This window comes from Marmota marmota, unplaced genomic scaffold, assembly GCF_001458135.2.
Source record: "Marmota marmota marmota unplaced genomic scaffold, marMar, whole genome shotgun sequence".
Classification (NCBI taxonomy): domain Eukaryota; kingdom Metazoa; phylum Chordata; class Mammalia; order Rodentia; family Sciuridae; genus Marmota; species Marmota marmota.
Genome location: NW_026000057.1, coordinates 10,889,932 through 10,914,039, shown reverse-complemented (window position 1 = coordinate 10,914,039; position 24,108 = coordinate 10,889,932). Strand labels below are relative to the sequence as shown.

At 34.9% G+C, this 24,108-nt stretch overlaps 1 protein-coding gene across 1 annotated transcript in view; it reads right to left on the bottom strand.

Annotated features, from left to right (window-relative positions):
- The window catches only part of Mnd1 (meiotic nuclear divisions 1), a 56,733-nt gene that overhangs the window by 16,819 nt on the left and 15,806 nt on the right, over positions 1-24,108 (bottom strand). Inside the window, exon 4 of the mRNA XM_015484359.2 lies at positions 3,031-3,105. Within this exon, the coding sequence (XP_015339845.2) occupies positions 3,031-3,105 (75 nt within the window). The remainder of the gene's footprint in view (positions 1-3,030; positions 3,106-24,108) is intronic.

Sequence of the window (24,108 nt, the reverse complement as noted above, 5' to 3'; positions counted from 1 at the left end):
GCATACATGTATAGATATTATATTTATACAGTTGGCTCTTCATATCCATGGATTCTGTATCCACAGATTTAACCAATGATGGATAGAAAATACCCCCCCCCACAGAATTTCTCTATACCAAATATTTACATATTTTTTCTTTCTATTACTCCACAAATAATATAGTATAACAACGATTTGCATAGCATTTAGATTGTATTAGTATTATAAGTAATTTAGAGAGGATGTAAAGTATGTGAGAGGATGTGTGTATGTAGGTTATATGCAAACACTATGCCACTTGATATGAGAACTGAGCATCCATATATTTGATACCTCAGAAGGCCTTAGAACCAACCAATCCCTTGTGAACACTGAGGGATGACTGTATATACATAAATGCACAGTGTAAGAACAAGCTCAATTTTTATGTTTGAAATCAAGAATTCTTAGTATATATTGAAAAATGTAAATAAACATATGGAATGAAATGCTTATGCATAGCTGAGACATTACTGATCATGCCTATATAAACTCAAAGATGACCATGTTATCATATATTAGGGAAAATAATTATTCTGGTTTTTGAGTAATTTCACAAGATCATATATACATATGTAAGTAACAGTTTATGTTAACATCAATCACTATATGATCATCAGTTACAAAGTATCCTGAGCAATTTTTCAATCTTTAAGGATGGGTATGTAACCTTTGCACATATTTAAAGATATCAGAAATAACAGAATTGTAGCTTGAGGGCTCCTACCATTTTCCTTTAAAGGTAATTAGATTAAAACTTTTAAATAGAGTAAGATCCAATAAACCCCATTTAAAATTTCTAGCTGCAGTTCTAACAAGAAGTCATAGTACTATGGATATGCACTTCATATTGTGAAACCTGAAAAAATAAGTCCAAACAAAAACCAAATGCTGGTAAAGATTATGGTATAAAATTACAAGATAAATCTGAAGTAAAATCAAATAAAGTTCAAATGGCCTAAATGGGACTTGTGAAAGATTCCTTGATACCTTGTATTTTTTATATTTGTACTTTTTTTTACTTTTGCCTTTGGCTGTTCCCTTTGGTTTCAGTATGCAGTAAGTTGCTTTTGCTGGCATTTGTACAGAATAAATGTGTAGAACAACATGATCTGAAGCAAGACAGGCCAATAGAACTGTCTTCAATGACAAATGTTCTAGGCTGTACTAATACAGGAGCCACTAGCTACATGTGGCTACTGAGTACATGAAATGTGGCTACTATGACTGAGAAACTAATTTTAATATAAACGGCTGCACAGTTAGTATATACCATTTAGCACAGCTCAGGAAATATTTAAAAGTAAGTAGAATATAAGAAAATGGGCATTATTTGCCATCTACACCCAAACTGTACCTGCTTTAAAAGGAAAAACAAGAGGAGAAAAAGCTAATAAAACAACAACAAACAGAGTGGAGAACATCGATGTGAATACAAAGGCAGCTCTCCAGACACTCTGACTTGAAGTCACCTTAGATACCAGCACTATGATTTTTGCCAAATTATTCAAATTCTTTGTGCCTCTAGTTTCTCAAATGTAAAATAGACATAATAATAGTAGCTACCTTTTTGGATCACTGGAATTCAACAAATATATTCTGGCGGGTAAGACTTCATCTTTCTGAATTACTACACCAGACTGATAGTAGGTGAAGGTTCCAACAAGGTTAGCTGCACTGGATGCAGTAGACTGATAACATTTAGGTACACTGGCTTACAATTTCAGTGCATACATATGTTACAAATAGTTGAAGGTGTTTTTATAAGCTACTCTCAGTGTTAAAGAAAAAAGTGGATAAAATAAAGAAGGACTGAGGTTGTGGCTCAGAGGTAGAGCGCTCGCCAACAATGCGTGAGGTACTGGGTTCGATCCTCAGTACCACATAAAAATAAAGATATTGTGTCCACCTATAACTAAAAAATAAATATTTAAAAAAATAAAGAATTGATAACTGCTATTGTCAACTGAAGAAGTAATTATAACAGCTTCAGTTAAGCCCAGAATTTACCTTCTTTTAAATGTTCCACAAAAATGATCATTCTCTGCTTGCTACCTGTGATTGTGCTCACTACTAACATGAAGCTACTCTGTAAGCATAAAGCCACTGTAAACCTAAGATGCATTCCTTTTCGTGATATAACAAGTTTTCAGGTCACTTTCTTTCACAGTTAAGTGATACAAATAGAGACTTAGGTGGAATGCTTAGCGGTTTAAGTTGATCTTCAATATTTAAAAAATATTTTCATAAAAATCATTCTTGAGACAATGATGAAACCAGAAAGTGAGGTGATTTTTAAAAACTCTCTAACAATACTTTAGAGCACATGGCACTTTTAAAAATAGATCAATGTTCATTTGAATAATTTCAAAATTTTATAGCGACACAAGGATACTCTGTTGATTATTTTTAGTTTATATACAAAAATTTTTAAAAAAGTGCTTGCCTTGCTGCCTCAAGGCCCTGGGTTCAATCCTCATATAAATAAATAAAATAAAGTTATTGTGTCCAACTACAAATACCAAAAAATAAATATTAAAAAAATTTTAAAAGTATACATAAATGTTTAATAGGGTTTACTATGTATCAGAATATCTGCAAATATAAACTAGTTTATTCCAAACAATAACCAAATGAAGTACATTTTATTATACCCAATTTTACAACTGAGAAAACGGAGAACAGAGGATTTAATAAGAGAGTCTTGCTCAAGTTTGTTTCTGTGTTATGCTAAAACACACACACACACACACACACACACACACACAAACATGTACAATCTATATAATGCCTGGATTCAATTCCTACATCCTCTGCTACTTCTCTCTGGTGAAAATGGAACCCTCCTCACAGGAAGCTCTTTTTCTTCTCTTTAAAATTATCATTATTATGTGAATGAATAATTTTGAATGTAATGCATTACACTATTGTCATAAATGATCATGTATGTAAGAAATAAATAAAAAAATAAAAGTACCATTATTAAAGAAACTATAGACACAAACTTACCGTCTCATGTCGGCCAATTTTAGCTTTCTCAATGCTCTTCTGTAGGTTTGCCTGCTTTTGGCTTCCCTCAGACCACTAGAGAATCAAAGCATAAAATGGTTTGCTAAGATTAACTTTTGAAAACAAATGAAATTTATCTCTGGCTCAGGCCTGTGACACAAAAAAGTAAAAAAAGACTACCCCCAAAATTAATTCTCTTGGAGCTGGGCCTGTGGCTCAGTGGGAGAGCGGTTGCTTTGCAAGTGTAAGGCACCGGGTTTGATCCTCAGCACCACATAAAAAATAAATAATGATATGTGTCCATCTAAAAATTATAAAAAACAACAATAAAACTAATTCTCTCATTTGAGGAAAACCAAGGACAATGAATCATTAGACTGAAAAAAATTGTTTTAAATATACTCTTATTTGATGAGGAAAAATGAACAATATGACTTTAATCTTTTATACATCTTCATTTATCTGATTCACCACCTCTGCCCCAAATAATCTGAGGTCTGTTATTTAATTAGAGATTAAACTTGAAAAGTAAAAAATATTTATGTTTTATACAAGTTCTTTCTTCAAATTTCATTTTGCTTCTAACTAAAGCCATTACAAAATACCCTACATTGTTTCTTGTAGATTTGTAGTCTTAGGATCTGTTTCATTAATAGTTAATAATGATTGTATCACCTTTTATTCTTTTTTTTTTTTTAAAGAGAGTAGAGAGAGTTAGAGAGAGAGAGAGAGAGAGAGAGAATTTTTTAATATTTATTTTCTAGTTTTTTTGGCAGACACAACATCTTTGTTTGTATGTGGTGCTGAGGATCCAACCCGGGCCGCACGCATGCCAGGCGAGCACGCTACCGCTTGAGCCACATCCCCAGTCCCACCTTTTATTCTTTAATAGTTTATGAGGAACTGTATACTTTACATCCTAAACTCTCACACAAGAAAAATTCTGTAGACTTTTTTCTTTCTTTTCTTTTCATGATACTGGAAATTGAACCCAGAGTCTCAGGTGTTTTTGGCAAGTGCTCTACCACTATGCTGCACCCCTAGCCCTTTTTGTTCTTTGAGACAAGGTCTCACTAAGTTGCCCAGGCTGCCCCTGAACTTTCAATTTTCCTGCCTCAGCCTCCTAAGTAGCTGAGATTATATGTGTGTACCACCATATCTGGCTTGTTTCACATATTTTAGGAGTGACTGATTCAGATATTTTACTCAACTGAGAAAGCAGATTAATTATATGTGGAAATGGATTAAATAATACCAGCATAAAAGACTAGATACAGATTATTCATCAGTGTGTGACTAGGTCTACAGCAAAAGGGATAAGAAACTTCTGAACACTGTTTTGCTTTCTCAATGTTATTAATTTTACCTGGTCCATGACTAATAAAATAAGCACAGGAAATTTCCAACATTAAATTGTCCACATCTTTTACTCTAGTTGGAAATTTCAGACTCATTTGATTAGGTGAAAGACTATTCAAAAATATATTCCATACCTCCCTCACTCTTGAGTTATAAACATTTAGAAAATAATTAATTACAGGATGAATTTCTGTTGTTTGATAAGAAACTGACCTTCCACAATATAATCTAGTTATAGAGAGAAGGTAAATAACATCTAAATTTTTTTTTTAATTTAAAATTAGGAAATACTATCTTTAAAAGTTTGGCAGCTTTGTCCTGGCATTGGGAAATTTCTCACTTCTCAGTATGCATGAAGGGAGTATTGTAAGCTTTCTTTACTAGTTGTCTAGTCATTGATTCAAATACACAGCACAAATAAGATCTATTAGCTATGCCAGACATACAACATCACCAAACCAGTTACACTTCTTCTTGAGAGCAATTATCTTCCTAAGTTAAAAGAAAAAATAAATCTGCTATACATTTAAGAGCCAAAATAAACTTCAAGGCCCAAATTAGCAAGGAGATCTAGTTCTTTATAAAAGGATTCCCCCATTTATAAAATAAAGCCAAGTTTAAAAAGTAAATATTCCATCCTAAAGTAGCCATCTGAAAAAATTTAAAAATGTATGTAACATTTAAATTCAGGAGTAGAGGAGTCCTCAAATAAAAAACACACAGGTATTAGCACAATATTGTCCCATTAAGTGTTTTAAAAATAACCAAATAGGTAGATATTATACAAAAAGTTAATGATTACATAAAATAAGCCAATAAGGGGATTTAAACCTTAATTATATAAATGAAATGTCCTTAAGGTACTTATGTCTATTTGCAATTATTTAAAACTTAAAAGCTTTGAAAGTGAGTGCATTCAAGAATTCCTTAATTCTGAGAATAATTTTATGCACTTTAAATGTGAAACCCTACATTCATGGGTTGTCACGTTAAGTATCTTGGTAATAAAGGGAGGCACAATCTAAATGATGTTTTCAAAGAAGAAGCTTCTTCTAATTATCTTAAATACTGAAACAGTTTAGTTTGACTCAATAGTGAAGGATTCTTGGCTCACTGCTTAATTTCTAAAATCTCAACACTGGAAACAATGAAAGCAACTCTTGTTAGGCTGCCTTTGCTATCAGTTTTTCATCTACATAGCTACTAGAAGCACTACTGCTATAGTTCCTAATATGCACCTTGGAATTAAACCAAAAGCAGGCCTCAAGCAGTAAGAGTTGGAATTGTTTCCTACTTTATACATAGTATGTGAACCAGCAGTTCCAAATTTTGACATATATCAGGATAACCCAAAGGGATGGTTAAACCACAGGTTGCTGGGTTCCACCTCCTGAGTAGGATGGGGGTAGGCCCAAGAATATGCATTTCTAACCCGTTTCCAGATGGTGCTGATGCAACTGGCTGTGGGTACCACAACTGTGAGAACTACTGTTTTCTTGCAGTAATAAACTCAGTTAGAATACACGGGATATCAATATCCTGTGGATACTGGGCTGGAGCCGTAGCTCAGTGCTAGACTGCTTGCCTAGCATGTGTGAGGCCCTGAGTTTGATCCTCAGCACCATATAAAAACAAATAGAATAAAGGTGTTGTGAAAAAAAATTCTTAAAAAAAAAAAAAAAATCCTGTGGGGATATTATCTAGTTCATAAGTAAAAACAAATTACTGCTAATACTGTAGACTGAACTACAAAAATATTTCTTTTCTTTTTTTTTTTTTTTAATATTTATTTTCTTAGTTTTCGGCGGACACAACATCTTTGTTTGTATGTGGTGCTGAGGATCGAACCCAGGCCGCACGCATGCCAGGCGAGCGCGCTACCGCTTGAGCCACATCCCCAGCCCTACAAAAATATTTCTGAATTTAGAAATATTAAATATTAGACAACACACATTTATTAAAAAAAAAAAGGGAGGGATAATACCCTATATTCAAAAAAGGTATTTGGCACAGGATTCCCTTAAAAGCAACCTTTTCTGGTACATTTCTATAATAAAAAACCAGAATCAACTATATTAATCCATTAATAATTTAATGCTAAATTAAATTTGGGAATGGACTTATTATAATTTTTTAAAAAATTTAGTAACTCAGAACAAATGGCAACAGCTGCAACAACAATAAAAACTACCTATAATAAGTAAAAACAGGATTTCATCTTTAGATTTGAGGATCTGACACAATGTTTCTCTTTAAATGCATTCCAGGCCACCTATTTCAGACACTCAGGGTAGAGAAACACAATTCCCATGTTTTCCAAAGGGCTAACTCACTGCCTGGAGGAACTGTCTATTCATAAGAGAAACAGAAAGATTGATTCAAGCTGGCTGTATTGGAATCTTGATTTGCTCTTTTTAAGAAATGAAGAAATTTCAAAGCATTAAAGAAAGAATACAAACTTTCATAGGTGGGAAAGAATGACTAACAACAGAAAATGAGGGAAGAGAGATCATAACAAGAGCAACCCCATCAGTCTACTGCTTTATTAAAATTCATGTACTATGGAAAAATATGTTCTATGGTTTTTGCTTATGCTTTAAAATAATTTGCTTTGTTTTTATACAATTAAAATCTTGTTAAGAGTATTTACAACTTCAAAATTGTATCTATCTTTTAATAAAGGTGATATTTCATTTAGAAATTGATCATAAGGAAATATTGAATACTCTCAAGATATAGTTACACATACAGATGTGAGCAATGAGGTCCCAACATTAGAGAAACGTTAAATCAATATTTCATAGTACAGATGTGTCACAATCAGACAGTTGAAGAAAATATGTTCAAAGAAAACACACACTTTTTTTTTTTTGGTACTGGGAATTGAACACAGGGGCACTTTACCACTGAGCCACTACTTTTATTTTAAGACAGGGTCTCACTGAGTTGCTGATGCTGGTCTTGAACTTGTGATCCTCCTGCCTCAGCCCTTCAAGCAGTTGGAATTATAGTTATGTGTCACTAGGCCCAGCTATTCAAAGAATTTTTAATGACACTGAAAAATTCTCACAGAATAAAGCTGTTTTAAAATATGGAACCAAAACTACAACTCAATTAAAGTCTATCTATAACCAAAAAACAAAACAACAAAAAAACCCACAAGAAAATGTATAAAATTTAAATAATGCTTATCTCTGTATTGAGGAACATGCTTTTTAAGTTTTCTATGTAATGAGTATAGAACTATTATTTTAAATATTATTTTCTTGTTATAAGTAATATATGAATGCATTATCAATAGATTAAAACATGAGCACATTCTTACTGTAAAAGACTAAAACAATGCAGGCGCATTTAAGCAAAATTCCTTTGCTTCCCTGCTTTTATGCAAACTCTACAACCCCATCCCCAGAGACAGCCCTTGTAAAAACCTAGTGTGCATCCTCGTCATTCTTTTGCTTTCCATTCAGATACAGACCAAAACATATATGGGATTATCCTTTATATAATGGGAATTTCCATGTCAGCATAACTAGGCAGATCTATGTCATTCTTTAAAAAAAAAACAAAACAAAAACACAACAAAACAAAAACCTCGTTATTTTTAGAGCAGTTTTAAAGGTTTGACCAACTTCCCATATGTCCCCAACCCTATCTATCCAGTCTTCCCTATTATTCTGCGCCAAACGATACTATAATTTACTACAGCTACTACAATTTATGAACCTATACTGACTACATTATCATCCAAAGTCCACAGTTTACATTTCATTTTTGGTGTGGTACATTCTATGATGTACCATTATAGGATCATAGAACAGTTTCACTGCCCTAAAAATTCCTGTGCTCCATCCAGTCATCTCTCCCTCCTTCTAGCCCCTGCAGCCATTGATTTTTTTTTTACTGTCTCTTGTTTTTCAGAATGTCATAGTTGCAATCATAAACAGTTTTTTTTAAACTGGCATCTTTCACTCTACATGGTTCTCTCATGTCTTTTTACAGCTTTATAGTTACTTTCTTTTTATCTTGACTACTATTCCATCATATGGATATTATTTTGTTTGTTTATCCATTGAACTATCGAAGAACATATTGATTGCTTTCAAGTTTTGGCAATTTTAAATAAATCTGTTATGAACATTTGTGTGTAGATTTTGCATTGACATTAAGTTTTCAACTCACTTGGATAAATGCCAAAGGGTACAATTGTTGGATCATATGGCAAGAGTATGTTCAGTTTTATAAGAAACTGCAAACTGTATTCCAAAGAGACTACAATTTTGCATTTCCAAGAGCAAAGAATGGACAGTTCCTTTGCTCTGTGTCCTCCCAGCATTTGGTATTTGTTAGTGGCCATTCTTTTTTCTTTTTTAATGTCTACCTACTATTACTTTATTCTTCCATTCCTCTCTTAATAGCTGTTTTATTTAAGTCCCCACAAAACATCAATACTCCTGTCATTTGACATATGTCTGTGCACATGCAGAGGTATTTTTTTTCACTATTTCTTTCTTTTCTTTGCTTCCCTTTCTTTCGCACTGGGGATCAAACCCAGGCCCTGCTAGACAAATGCTCTATACTGAGTTATATCCCCAACCCGTCCTTTTCAGTTTATTTTGAGACAGGGTCTTCCTAAGTTGCTCAGGCTGGCTTTCAACTTATGATTCTCTTGCCTCAACCTCCCAAGCAGCTAGGATTACAGGCATGTGCCATCATGCCTGGCTCATGCAGCAGTATATCTATAAGGTGCATTAGAAGTAGATCTGCTGGATCACAGAAGAACAATTAACTTCTTTAAAGATTTCTTTTTTGTTGTAGAAAATATACATAAAATTTATCACTTTAACATGTATAATCCAGTAATAATAAGTGCATTCAGTCTTATGTAACCATCACCACGGTCCATTTTTAGAAGTTTGTCTTTACTTCAAATAGAAACTCTATGAATTTACCAATAACTCCACATTTCACTTTCTTGCAGACCCTGATAACCACTATTTTACTTTGTCTTTTTGTCAACTTAATCTATATATCTATGTGGAATCATATATATTTGCCCTTTTGTGTCAGGCTTGTTTCACAGTTTTCAAAAAAAATTATTTATTTATATATTTTTTTAGTTTTAGGTGGACACATTATTGTTTTTATGTGGTGCTGAGGATCGAACCCAGTGCCTCATGCGTGCTAGGCGAGCACTCTACCACTGAGCCCCTTATTTCACATAGTTTGTTTCAAGGTTCCACCTTTTGTAGCATACATCAGAATTCCATCCCTTTTAAAGGCAGAATAATCTTCCGCTGCATGCATATACTGCATTTTGTTTATGCATTCATTTGCTAATGGACAACTGGATTGTTTCCTCCCTTTCCACTATTGTGAATAACACTATTATAAATACTGATGTACAAGATCTTGTTTGAGTCTGTTGCTTTCAATTGTTTTGGATAAATATGTCAAAGTGGAACTGTTGGATCATATAATTTTGTTTAACTTTTTTTTTTTGGGGGGGGGTGTATCTGGGATTGAGCCCAGGAGTGCTTAATCACTGAGCAACATTCCCAGCCTTTTTTTTTTTTAAATTTTTGGTTGTAGAGGATCAAATCCAGTGTGTGTGAGGCAAGTGCCCTACCACTGAGCCACAACTCCAGCCCCAGAAATTTATTTTTATATTTGTTTTGTTCTCTGCTCTAAAAATAAAAAGTTTTTTGTTTTGTTTTGTTTTAAAAAAATAAAGTAGAGGGGCTGGGGTTGTGGCTCAGCAGTAGAGTGTTCGCCTGGTGCATGCAAGGCCCTGGGTTTGATTCTCAGCACCACATAAAAATAAATAAATAAAAATAAAAGCATTGTGTGCAACTAAAAGAAATTTAAAAAAAATTAAGTAAATCTGCCTACTTATGCTGACATGGAAATTCCCATTACATTTTATTTATTTATTTATTTTTATGTGGTTCTGAGGGTTGAACCCAGTGCCTCATACATGCTAGGCAAGTGCCACAACTGCAGCCCCCCAGCCCATTTTTTATTTTGAGACAGAGCCTCACTAAATTGTTGAGGATGGCTTTGAACTTGCACTTCTATTGCTCCAGCCTCCTAAGCCGCTGAGATTACAGGTGTGCACTACCATGCCTGGCCCATGTTTATTTAACTTTTTAAAGAACCACCATATTGTTTTCTAGAGTCTTTACTATTTTATATTCGCACCAGCAACATACAGGACTCCCAATTTCTCCACACCATTATCAACACTTTTTTCTTTTTTTCTTTTTATAATAATAGCTATACCCAATGGGGGTGAATCGAACATTTAATTTCATCATTTTTTCTTTTACCAGCAGTCTATAACAGGCTTCCTCCCTTCAAGTTCCCTAAAGTGTACACTGATGACAATGTAAAAGATTGATAATCTGATGATTAAAAAACATTTTGTTATTGTGTTAATTTGCATTTCTCTGATTATTTAGCATCTTTTCATATAACTGTTGATCATGTATCTTTTTTTTTTTTTATTTACATTTTAGTTTTCGGCAGACACAACATCTTTGTTTGTATGTGGTGCTGAGGATCGAACCCGGGCCGCACCCATGCCAGGCGAGCGCGCTACCGCTGGAGCCACATCCCCAGCCCCCATGTATCTTTTCTTTTTCTTTCTTTTCTTTGACCCTGCTGGAAATTGAACCCAGGACCTTGTACATGCTAGGCAAATGTTCTCCTATTTGGCTATACCCTCAGCTCAAATTAAACAGATTTAATACTGTTTTTGGTGCTACTAAGAGATAAGCAATGTCCTCAACCAAACCAAGGATTTGTGGTAAAATTGAAGTGTTAGAAATTATTGAAATGGTAAATGCATATAGCTTTAACAAATAGAAGAATTAAAAAATTTTAAGATTGAGGTTGCTTTGTATTTAATCTAAAGTAAGTTATTTTTTTAGAGTTATAATGTGGGAAAGTTATGGTTATAAAAAGTATAAATCCTGGGGAACCTAAACAAGGTCCCTTATCTAAATCTGATAAAATGCAGGCTCAGAAGTTTGAACACTGCCTTTGGGTCAAATAGAAGCTCACTTTAAACAAAAAAGGGCACCCAATTAACAGTGTTATTTTTGTGAAACTTCTAAATACATACAGCAGTCAGAGATGTCATCAATAGAAAAATTTTAAAATGCATAAACTATTGAAATGCATTTTTGGGATAAAACAAATTGAAATTAAGGTTATCTCAGGAAATTAAAGAAATCCATTGTTTTGACACTCTGCCACCACCTGGTGGCATGGCATCAAAATTGTAGGTCTAGTTTTTTTGTGGAGTAAATATTTGCAGATTGGCTGACTTGCAGGTGGAATATATATTTTTTAAAGAATGGCCACCTCAAAAGAATGTTTTGGGGATGAGAGAGGGAATTCTATAGCTAGTTTAGAGTCAGCCTTTTCAACCTTACCCACCACAAAGCTCCAATAGCAAAGAATAATTTCTAAGTGGAAAGTTAGCCTAAGCTATCTTCTATAAGAACAAAACAAATATAAAAAAATAAATTTCTGGGGCTGGAGTTGTGGCTCAGTGGTAGGGCACTTGCCTCATATATGCTAGGTTCGATCGTCCGCACCACATAAAAATAAATAAATAAAATATTGTGTCCATCTACAACTAAAAAAAAATTTACAAAAAATTTTCTGACATCTTGAAGTTCTTATCACAAAATTCACGAAAGTGTCAAAAGCTGTAACATTAACTACTTTAACTTTTTGCTATTTAAAATTACTTGCCAATAAAAATAGTTTATATGTTTTTCTCTCTTAACTCCAATCTTTGTGTCACTCCAACCACGAGAGAAGTAATAAAAGCATTCAATTTAAAGGGCATGACATTTTGGAATGGTGGTGGTAAAGGGGACAAAATCTCTCTTTGTTGCCTGGGCCGGTCTCAAGTGTCCTTCCTTTCTCAGCCTCCTAAGTACCTGGGACTTAAAGGTCTAATTTTAAAATGCAAATAGATATAATTTGGCAGATCCTATTAGTTTCCCCTCCAAAGACTTTCTTTACAGAGTTCCAATTTTTTTTTTTCAGATTAGAGTGGCAATGTGCTCTGAAAGAATGGGTCGCTTCCCAGAGCATGAATTTTGTTGGCTTAGATCCTTTCAGTGTAAGCATGTAACTCATACCTGGCCAGTGAGACATAAGGGAAGTCTTCCCTACTTGGGAAAGAGGGAATTCTAGGATTTTCCTTCTGGATAAAGAGAGAGATGTATAAAATGTCTTTTTTCTGCTTTGGACACTGTCAAAGAGTAGCAGCAATAACTACTTGTATCCACAAAAGGAAAGCTAAAAAAACATCAGAGAAGTCAGTCTAGACATATGGGATTAACCAATCTTGATAAAGCCTTCCTCCAAACTTGTTATATCAGATAATGAATTCCCTGTTATTTAAGCCAATTAGGATATACTTTGTGTGTGGGGTGTGTGTGTTTGGGGGGGGGGCTGTAAAAGCATCCTGATTCATGTGTGTGTGTGTGTGTGTATATATATATATATATATATATATATATATATATACATATAAATAAAAAATGTCACCAGGCTGGGTCTCAGTAGTGAACACCTATAATCCTAGCTACTCAGGAGGTTTGAGGAAGAAGGATCACAAGTAAGGCCAGCCTGGAAAGGTTAGGGAGAACCTGTCTCAGAATTAAAAAAAAAAAAAAAAAAAAAAAAATTGGTAGTAATTGGTAGTAGGGATTAAACTCAGGGGCACTTAACCACTGGGCCACACCAGCCCTTTTTTTTATTTTTCATTTTGAGACAGGGTCTCACTAAGCTGCTTAGGGCTTCGCTAAATTGCTCCTGCCACAGCCTCCTGATTTGCTGGGATTACAAGCAGATGCTACCAAGTCTGGGTCTTCAAAATAAAAAATTTAAAAAAGGGCTAGGATGTAGTTCAGTGGTAGAGTGCTTGGTTAACATGCACAAGGCCCTGGGTTCAATCTCTAGAAACACACACACACACACACACACACACACACATACACAAATAGCAGTTTTAGTAGGCAAAACTTTTTTTTTTTTTTTGATCCATGGTGAACTTTCAAATTTATTACAGAAAAATGCAAATGCCTATATTTTAAAATATTAGGAAAATATGTAGTTTTTATGTCTTGAAAAGTTCTTGCTTGCTAATTCACGTAAGAGATACAAATCTGAAGTAAGCTAAATGGATAAAGAGAACAAATAAATGTCTGATCTATAAAGCAGCCCCTACACATACACTAGTAGAAAGCTGACTACTACACCTATGGGCCTGATAAGGAGGGAATTGTTAGGAATAAGGAATATAGGTTAGGTTCTTTGAGAGATTTGACATAGGTGTATTTAATCAGGAAAGGGAAAGTTGACATTTTGGGAAATGATTGCCAACTGGTGAGACTATTTAGGTATCAACATAGAATACATACCCGCTCTGGGGAGAAGAAGGCAGTCTAAGACAGTAAATACATACTCTTATTTGCTATAGTAAACACATAAACTCATGCAGTGTTTTCTATGAAATATCAATCCCTCATAGCATGGGTCAAATAAGATTCACGATGCATAATAGGATGTTAAAGCCACAGAATACTTAAACTAGTTTATTTTTGTTAACCTAGGGTGCTCCAAATTCCTTTGATTACAGAACTTCCTTTTAAGTAATACCTATTATGTATTTTGCCACAGATTTTGGGTAATGCTAAGCTAGGGTCCAGCAAAATTAATTTGGGTAAAGTGGTAGAAAAGGAAATGATGGAGTTTTAACATATACATAATTTTCCTGTAGTATGTATTTTGGAGGCTGAGTTCTAAAAAATGTTTAATATTATTATAATTATGAATACTTATTAGAAATTATCTTCAGTATTGTACACTGAGGATTGTGAGGAAAAGAAACTGGCCAGGGAATAAGGCTCCTAGAATAAATACACAATAGTTGGAACTAAAACCAGGCCATTGTGTATTGATTTATGTATTCATTCACCATTTATTATGTCTCTCTATTTCCCAATGTGTTTTAGTACTGGATTCCATGCTGGGGATGAAAATGATTAAGATATAATCCCTGCCCTCTAAGAACATCTGCCAAGATATAAGACACATGAAGATATCACTCTATAAAAGAAATATACGTAAGATAGTCATAGCATAAAGAAGTATTAGACTCTGCTCAGAAGAAAGGGATGAAAATCTTCCCAGAAGAGAAGACTTTTGAGGTGGTTCATAATGGATACATGTTTCAGCTAATGGACAGGTTGGAGTTTGCTAGTTAGACAAGTAAAAAGCACAAGCAAGGCACAGCACATAAAGACACAAAGATATCAAGGGAATGGCATTCAGGAAGCTGTAAACAACTTGGCATGAGTGGTGTGCAGGGTTAGAGAAGGGGCAACAGTGGGTTCGCAGGCTGACCAGTGGCAGGAGTTAGATTACAGAGGGCCTTAAAGCCAGTCTGAGGAATCTGGACTTTATTATTTAAAATTGGGAAACAATCCAAGGCATTAATGATAACTATTATAGCAGATGGGAGAAAGTGAAGGATGCAGAGAGACTAGTGAAAACACTTAATTCAAAATTCTGGGCTGGAGATAATGAGAGTCTAAGCCAAGACAGTAGCAGTAGGGATGGAGAGGAAGGGAGAGATTTGAGAGTCATCAGGATTCAGTCAACAAATACTTGGTACCAAATGGATATGGTGAAAAGAAAGAGAAAAATCCAAGGTTAACTACCAGGTTTCAGGTTTGGATGACTAAGTAGACAATGGCTTCAGAATCTAAAATACAAAGAGGAACACTTTTGGGTAAAGAACTGAGTTTTGAACAAATTGTCTAGGGAGAGTTGTATGGTAGGTAGCAGAAACATGGTGTAGAGCTCAGCCCAGAGGTTTAGGCAGGAGGTAAAGAGCGGGGAATCCAAGAGTATATAAACGGAAGCCATAGAGATGAGAAGAATGTTCATAGCAAAAAGGGGTCAGGCTGTGGACCCCTAGTATGTCAAGGATGGTGTCTACAACTGAGTTATTCTTCCTGCTTTCAAAACGTTTTAACAGAAAAAATACATTTATTTAACCTGAGACTATACTGGTTGACAGCTGAAATCTCATGAATCCTAGAAGAAAAAATGAAGAGTCCAGTGCAACAAATGAACTAACCCTTCTTTATAATTGGGGACACTAAGCTGAGTCCAGTAGTGCACACCTGTAATCCCAGCAACTTGGGAGGCTGAGACACGAGGATTGAAAGTTTGAGAAACCAGCCTCAGCAATTTAGCAAGGCCCTAAGCAACTTAGTGAGACCCTGTCTCAAAATAAAAATATTGAAAAAAGGGTTGGGATGTTGTTCAGTGGTAAAGCACCTCTGGGCTAAATCCCCAGTACCAAAATTTAAAAAAAAAAAAAAAAAAAAACTATTTGAAAGGATTGTGCCCTATAAAATCGAGGGCTCAGCTGGTAGAGTGCTTGCCTCTCATGCACAAGGCCCTGGGTTCAATCTCCAGCACAATAAAAAAACAAATAAATACTGAAAGAATTTCCATTGAGAAAAACTGGCTTGATTTTATAAGTTTTACTGGAAAGCTGCAGTATCTTTTACAAAACTAGATTCATATTTACAAACTGAATCCACCTTGACAATCCTAACTAAAAAAGCAAGTGATGACATTTCAAAAAAAATTTTATAGTCACATTCTTCTTTATACATTGTTTTTCTTCCATCAAGTTTTAAAAAACAATGATAACAGCAACAACTAGAAATGCAGTCAGTCACACAATCTGTTCTCTCTGCTACAAAAACAGTCACTTAGCTGTTATGATAGCAGCTGTCACTGGTGGAAAGCCTCCAGAAAGCCAAGCACTGTAGAAGAGGATTCACTACACGCATGGTCTCACTGCAGGTTTTATTATTGCCATTTTACAGATAAAGACAATGAGATCCCACGAGACTAAGTAATTGGACATTTAATAAATGACAATAGGGCTGGTTGAACCCAGGTCATGTGGACACTGAAGCGTATTTTCCAATGAGAACCCTGCCTCTTTAAGCATGTACTAATGCATTAAATTTGTATATATTTAAAATATGAATAAACACATGTTCAAAAGAATTTTGAATGAAGAATCTTCAAGAAAAAAATATTTTAAGCTACAGAGCATAAACTTAGCTACGATTATTGTTTTGACACAGCATATTATAATAAAATGGTATATTTAATCAAGAAGAATTTTTTCAATGACAAAGCCAAAATTTCTGAAATAAGAAACTATGGCAATTAAAAAAGTGGAACAATCTCTGTAGACACTATTTATGCAAGTATAAACAATGAAGATATACTTGTTCAGCAAAACTAGCAAAAAAGGATTATCTGTAACAAATAGGCAACTGGTCAAACAGTTCCATATTTCAAGGAAAATCAAAACAGACATTATTATCTGATGCATATGAAATAACAGCTGTGTTATCAGTCTTACAACCAAACAGCAAGGAACCCAAAGATAAAGAGGACTGTCTATATAACCCCATGTATTTACAGAGAATGAATCATCAGGTACTTTATTATCTGATTGATTGTACTATAGTTATTCTCAAATCTCATATGATAATATCCTATTTTTATCATTATGCTCTTGATCAACACTTTTAGGTGACTGACTCATTTAATCTATTTCCAATTCTCTTCTTCTCACACTAATTTCCACTTCCAGTTTCCTCTACAAGGGGCATTATGACAATTTCAGTCAGTAAGAGTTAAGCAAAAGTCCTCTGGCAGGGAAATAGACACCCAGGCAACTTTCCTTCCTCCTTGTGCATCAGATAAAACAAGAGGAACTGTGGCAGTCATCCTGTGATCATGATGGAAAGGCCGAGAGAATCACAAAGGTAATGACTGATTATCACTGAGCCACCACCAATAGACATGTATCTCCAAACTTTATGTGAGAAAAATAAACTTCCACTTGTTTACACCAGTGCTAATCAGAAATTCCATTACCTGCAGAAAAAAGAGGTCTTTACAAAACGAATTATAGAACTTTGAAGCTCATAAGAACATGGTTTAGAAGTTAGTCAGTGACCTCATGTGTTCATTTGTTCAAACAGTTTAGTGACTACTCTGTCCAGCTTTGTGTTGTATTCTAGGGGAAGAAAGTATATTGTATTTTCTTTAGAATATACAGTTCTTGGTTTGAGACATTCACACTTTAGATATGTGAATAAGGCAAGTGTGATCTTTCTTCTGACTGAACAGACAAACTTCAATGACAGAACCGAAAAGGAACAATAGATTTATTTTTCTTTTTATTGTTTCAGAAGCCAAAGTCTAGGTTTAAGTCAGAAAAATATAAGAACAGCCTGAATCAGTCCTGCTTTGTTCTCTTCAGATGACATTTGAAGTTAGGACAGGAGGGAGAGATTCTGAGGAACAAGTAAGAACTATGGACACTGGATGGTTTCTTATAAGGGCCCTGCCCAACCTACAATTACAGTAGGAGGAATGCAACTAGAGACCCTAGAAAATCTGCAAGATACAGGTACAGAGAATACCATCACTTCTTGTCTGGAGCTCTGGGAAGCAGCAGCCTCACATGAAGTACCCACAACAACACAGTACAGGTTGCATACGGAAGCACTCCTGCATGTGTTACCTGAGCAATGGGTCTGTGACAGACAGCTCCACCTCATTCCTACAGACCTAGAGTGGTCTGGAGAGCTGGCTAGGCTGAAGGAGGGGGAGAGCACCTATCTATGAGGGAGTGTGCACAGACCTAGAGAGAAGGTGCAGTTGCAAGGCTGAGGACCAAGCAGGGACACCAACATTTTAGCTGATGCCAGCTTGGAGATACCTATGGATCTAATGTGTGATGTTGTAAATCTCAGTGGATGCCAGCCAGAACTAATCTCTACCAAAACCATTCCTACATAATACTTACTCATCCTGAAGAGAGGATAGGCAAGTGGGGATAGGGGGAGACTCTAAAACTGGTTGAGTGTACCTCACTTTATTGAAACAATCTTTGAAGTAACTGATCTGCTCTAAATTGGCACACTCACGTTTTGAACTACCAGGTAGAATGGGCTCAAATTTAAAATTAGGTTTAATTTTTCCATACATAAGTTTGTAGCCTGAAAAAACTGTACTGGCTATGTAAGGCTTGTGTATGTGTTGTCTCAAAAAAAAGTTAACATTGTCCTCATCTAGGCTTCATTAAACCTGATTTTTTAGAGTATAATCATCCCTGGGTATCTCTGGGGTACTTGTTTTAGGACTCCCTGATGACATCAAAATCTGTGGATGTACAAGTTCCATATGCAAAATGGTGAATTTGCATGTTATTTGTACAATCCTCCTGTGTACTTTAATTCACCCCTAGATTACTTATAATATCTTATATAATATAAATGCTATAAATAAATAGTTCTTATACTACATTGTTCAGTAAAAAATGGCATGTAAAAATAAAGGTCTGGGAACTCGGGATGTAGCTCAGTTCCATGGCACTTGTCTAGCATGTACAAGGCCCTGGATCCATCCCCAGCACATTAAAAAAAAAAAAAAAAACCCACAAAAAACAAAACAAAAAAGGTCTATACATTTTCAGCACACATGTGATTTTTTTTTTTCCCTTCAAATATTTCTGAGTCACAGTTGGTTGAATCTGTGATTGTGGAAGCTGGGAATAAGGACAGCTGACTGTACATAGACAGATGCCATATGTTCCCCCTCCCCCACACAAAGATGGGAAATCTCTGGATAAAAATTACTTATTTTTAAATCTGAACTTTATGCACTAAAACCGTACATGACCCACTACTATAGATTCTATATCCTAAATATCTCCCCAATTTATTTTCCCCAACCACCTGGACAATATGATGGTGCATGCTCCTAATAACCCTCCATATTATCAATAGAATAATCTTTCTAAAATCAGTCTTTGTCTTTCACACCCAAAAAATTTCAACTTGCATATATGGAGTCCTTCATTATTAGTCTACCAATCTAACTATATAGAGTTCATTCATCCCTCACTCATGATTAAGCCATCAGACAACTGAAGATTCTTTCACACATTACGTGTGGTTCTATACACACTTGCACACAATAATAAAAGCTAAGTCACTTACCATATATTAATCATTGTTAGAAGCAGCTAAAATATAACATTTATTTGTTACTGCTACCCTACGAAGCACAGAAGAAAAAACAGAGGCACAAGAGGTTTCTAGCAAATGGGAGAACTTGAATTTCAATCGAGACTCTGGCTCTAGAGTCAACTCTCTTAAATCCTAAGCTATACAGCCTTAATATGCTGATTCTTACTTAGAATGCCCTTCAACCTTCAATTCCCTATGAACTCTCATAGGGAATTGCAGAAATGACTTAAAATGTCTCTGCAAAGTCTTCCCTCAAGCAGAACTGACTTTCACCCTTCTTTGTAAAAACCATCATTCTTCAGTACTGCACACATCACAGTGAATTGTTGATATGTGTATCTCTTTTCTAGACTGTTCAGACTTGAGACGCTACCCAATTCATTTATGTGTTCCTCTTACCAGTCACAGTGTCCGTTATGGCAAGCATTCACTAAACATTGACTGAACTAAATGAGGTAACATCTATTTTTATTAAAAAATGTTTCAAGTTATCACTGGGTATGGTGGTGCATGCCTGTAGTCCCAGCTACTTGGGAAGCTGAGGCAGAAAAATCATAAATCTGAGGCCAGCCTAGATAACTTAGCAAGAATCTATTTAAAAAAAAAAAAAAAATTTAAAGGGACTGGGAATGTAGCTTAGTGGCAGAGCACCTGCCTAGCACACTTGAGGCCCTAGATTTAATCCTCTGTGAAGCACACACACAAAAAGTTAAGCTTTTTAACAGCTCAAAAGTAGACCTGCACACAGCCACATCAATGTGGCTTCTTAAAGCAGCACAATTCAAAATAGCTAAACTGTGGAACCAACCTAGATGCCCTTCGATAGATGAATGGATTAAAAAATGTGGCATATCTATCAATAGAATATTACTCAGCAATAAAAGAGAATAAAAATCATGGCATTTGCAGGTAAATGGATGGAGTTAGAGAAGATAAAGCTAAGTGAAGTCCCAATCCCCAAAAACCAAAGGCCGAATGTTTTCTTTGATATAAGGAGGCTGATTCATAGTGGAATAGGGAGAGGGAGCATGGGAGGAATAGATGAACTCTAGATAGGGCAGAGGAGTGGGAAGGGAAGGGAGGGGGCATGGGGTTAGAAATGATGGTGGAATGTGATGGACATTATTATCTAAAATACAGATATGAAAACATGAATTGGTATGAATATACTTTGTATACAACCAGAGATATGGAAAATTGTGCTCTATATGTGTAATAAGAATTGTAATGCATTCCCCGTCATATATAAATCAAAAAAATTAATTAAAAAAAAGTAGACCTGCACTTTTTTCACTCAGTTTTAGCTGAAAGAATTCCATTTACTCATTTCCAAATATTGGTAAAAAAAAACCCAGTTCATAATTTTCCTAAGAATATCTTTTAGGGGGCTGGGGATATTGCTCAATTGGTAGAGTGCTTGCCTCGCATGCATAAGGCCCTGGGTTCAATTCCCCAGCACCACACACACACAAAAAATGTAGTGTCTCCTAAAGCTAACATATCAAAATCCAGATCAGTGTAATGCTTATTAATACCCTGACTCCTAGAAAATCTACCCTCTAAACTACCTTCTGCTAGTGATAAATGGGTTGTAAATCAAAACTTGGATGAAGAACTATGGAAGACCAGGAAAAATAAAGTTTGATTTTCTTTTTTTTATTTTTTATTTTTTTTTATTTTTTATTATTTTTTTAAATTTTTTATTGATAAAGTTTGATTTTCAAAATTCTGACCTTTAACTTAAAACAAAAATGCATTAGAAACTACTATATAGTTGCTGCCACACTAATGAAGTTGTCTAAATTAATGAATTGTTATTTTTAAGATTAACTTCAATTCCATTCTTGATTTTTAATAATTTCTACGCATCCTTCAGGAAAGAGAAGTGCCACTTCACTTCAGAGTTTGAATTACATATAAATCCACAGTAAAACTGCAATAACGACTTATGAGAGCTGGGCACAGTGGTGCACATCTTTAATCCCAGCTACTCAGAGGCTGAGGCAGGAAGAACACAAGTTCAAGGCCAGTATGGGCAAGTTAGCAAGACTCTATCTCAAAATAAAAAGAAAAATGGCTGGGGATGTAGCTCAGTGCTATAGTATCCCTGGGCTCAATATCTAGTACCTTTAAAAAAAAAAAAATTAGAGACAAGGATCAGGTCAGTTCTACTTTCTACTGAGCAAAAACAGCTGTTTCTGCCATCATTCAAATACCAAAACATACTTACATTTCAGAAAACATATCTATATTTTCAGAACTAGCAAATTAAAGCATAAATTTCCACTTCTATCATCTCCACATAAAGCTTTTCTGGAAGTTAACCATATATTACTAAAATCATTAATTTATGTGAAAAGGCTTTAGGAATGCATTTGTGTCACAGTTATCTACAAAGGCTAGTTTAACAACTATTTCTTTAACTCAGTCCAAATACTTACTTCAGCTCAGCAGAAATAAATCACTACATCTCAAATTATTTTCAGCAAACTTAATAAAATATTAATTACATATAAATAAAGAAGGGGGAAGGGCTGGAATTGTGGTTCAGTGGTACAGTGCTTGCCTGGCACATGTGAGACATTGGATTTAATCCTCAGTAACACATAAAAATAAACAAATATATAAAGGTATTGTGTCCATCTACAGCTAAAAAAAGTACAAAAAAAAAAAGGGGGAAAAGTTTCACTTAATAGTAGAATGTAACAACACTATTTTCAAAGCTTATAATTGTTTTAAGCTATTAGTTCAGCAAAACACCCATAAATATTCTAACAGAGAACTGTTTAGCCTCCCCTGCTTGGTGGACAAGAAAAAATTCAACCAAGTGCCAACACATCCCATAATAACAAGGCCTCAATCTAATTTTCAATTTTATTTTTCTATTACTATACAACAAAAAATTGTATATTCACCAACTACCCTGTGACTATAATTTGCTTTACAGTTTTGTTTATCTCTGGTTATGATGATCATGAACCACAGAGTTAGAATGCCTTGATTTGAATTTTGCTTTGCTGTTTACTAATAATGTAACCTTGAAAAAGTTATTCTTTGGTGCCTTTTGGTGCCTCAATTTTTTCACATGTAAAATGGAACTAATACTATCATGCAGGTATATGAATCAAAGGAAGTAAAATATGCAAAAGCTCTTAAAACTGTGTCTGGTTAAGTGCTCAATAAATATTCCCTCTATTCCTCTTTACAGATCTCCTCCATCCATCTAAATCTACCCAACTTTCAGCTCAAAAGTTTCTAACAAGTATCTTTAGCTGGATGCTGTTGTGCATGCCTGTAATCCCAATGACTTGGGAGGCCGTGGCAGAAGGATCTCAAATTTGAGGCCAGCTTTAGTAACTTAGCAAGACCCTGTCTCAAAATAAAAATTAAAAGAACTGGGGGGTATAGCTCAGTTGTAAGGTATCCCTGGGTTCAATCTCTAGTACCAAAAAAAAAAGAAAAAGAAAAAGAAAAAGAAAAAAAAGAAGGGAGGCTGGGGATGTGGCTCAAGCGGTAACGCGCTCTGCTGGAATGCGTGGGCCCGGGGTTTGATCCTCAGCACCACATACAAACAAACAAAGATGTTGTGTCCGCCGAAAACTAAAAAATAAGTGTTAAAAATTCTCTCTCTCTCTGAAAAAAAAGGAAAGAAAGAAGTTTCCTGTAGTTAAGTATATAAATATAAAAATCCTGCCATCATCTAAATTTGTATAGCAATTAGGACAGACAGCAAAGATTAGTATTTGGCATTAACCATTACATAATTAATTTTTTACAAAAAGGTAATTAACTATGTGAGGTATTCACCAAGCCTAACCAAATAAAGTATAAATTCTCTAAACAAAAACCACATATTCTATTTTATTTATATTGCCCCCAAAACTTAACAACAGTGCATGTACAGAGCAGGCACACAGTAAATATCTGTAGAAGTTAACACAATCCATACAGCTGCTGGTTTGTTTGCTATCTTAGAAAAAGTTTAACATAAATTATAACCATGAGGCTTTTAGAATGTCTTTAATAATGATCAACACATACGATCTAAAGGCAAGGGAGAAAAAAATGTGTTTCCTGATTTAATTTTCAGATCTACTATAAGAATGTCCATTCTCAAGAGACAAGTACATTCCTGCACATAATTAGAATCACTGGCAGAACTAAAGCCATTACAGTTCAGGAATGATGGGGGAAGAAAGAAAGAAAGGAAATTAAGAATTCCTCCTTCCCCCATCCCAATCTGGAAGTAATTAACAAGAAACTCAAAGGAAGTTAACATTATCCTTTGGCATATGTAGAATAAGCTGATCCTTGACTGCAACCTTGAATGTGGAATCTGGTTCAATTCAACATCAACCAAATGCTTTGAATCTTTACATAAATCCCCCGGCCACTTGCAGCCTTTTTCTATCAGGAAGTTTGTCATATATTACTTTTCATTCATTTTACTCTTTCCTTCCTATCTATCTTATTCTCTCTCTCCATTCATCCATCCACCAGCACAGGTCACATTTATTTCTTATAAGCATGGACTTTTTTTTTTTTTTTTTTT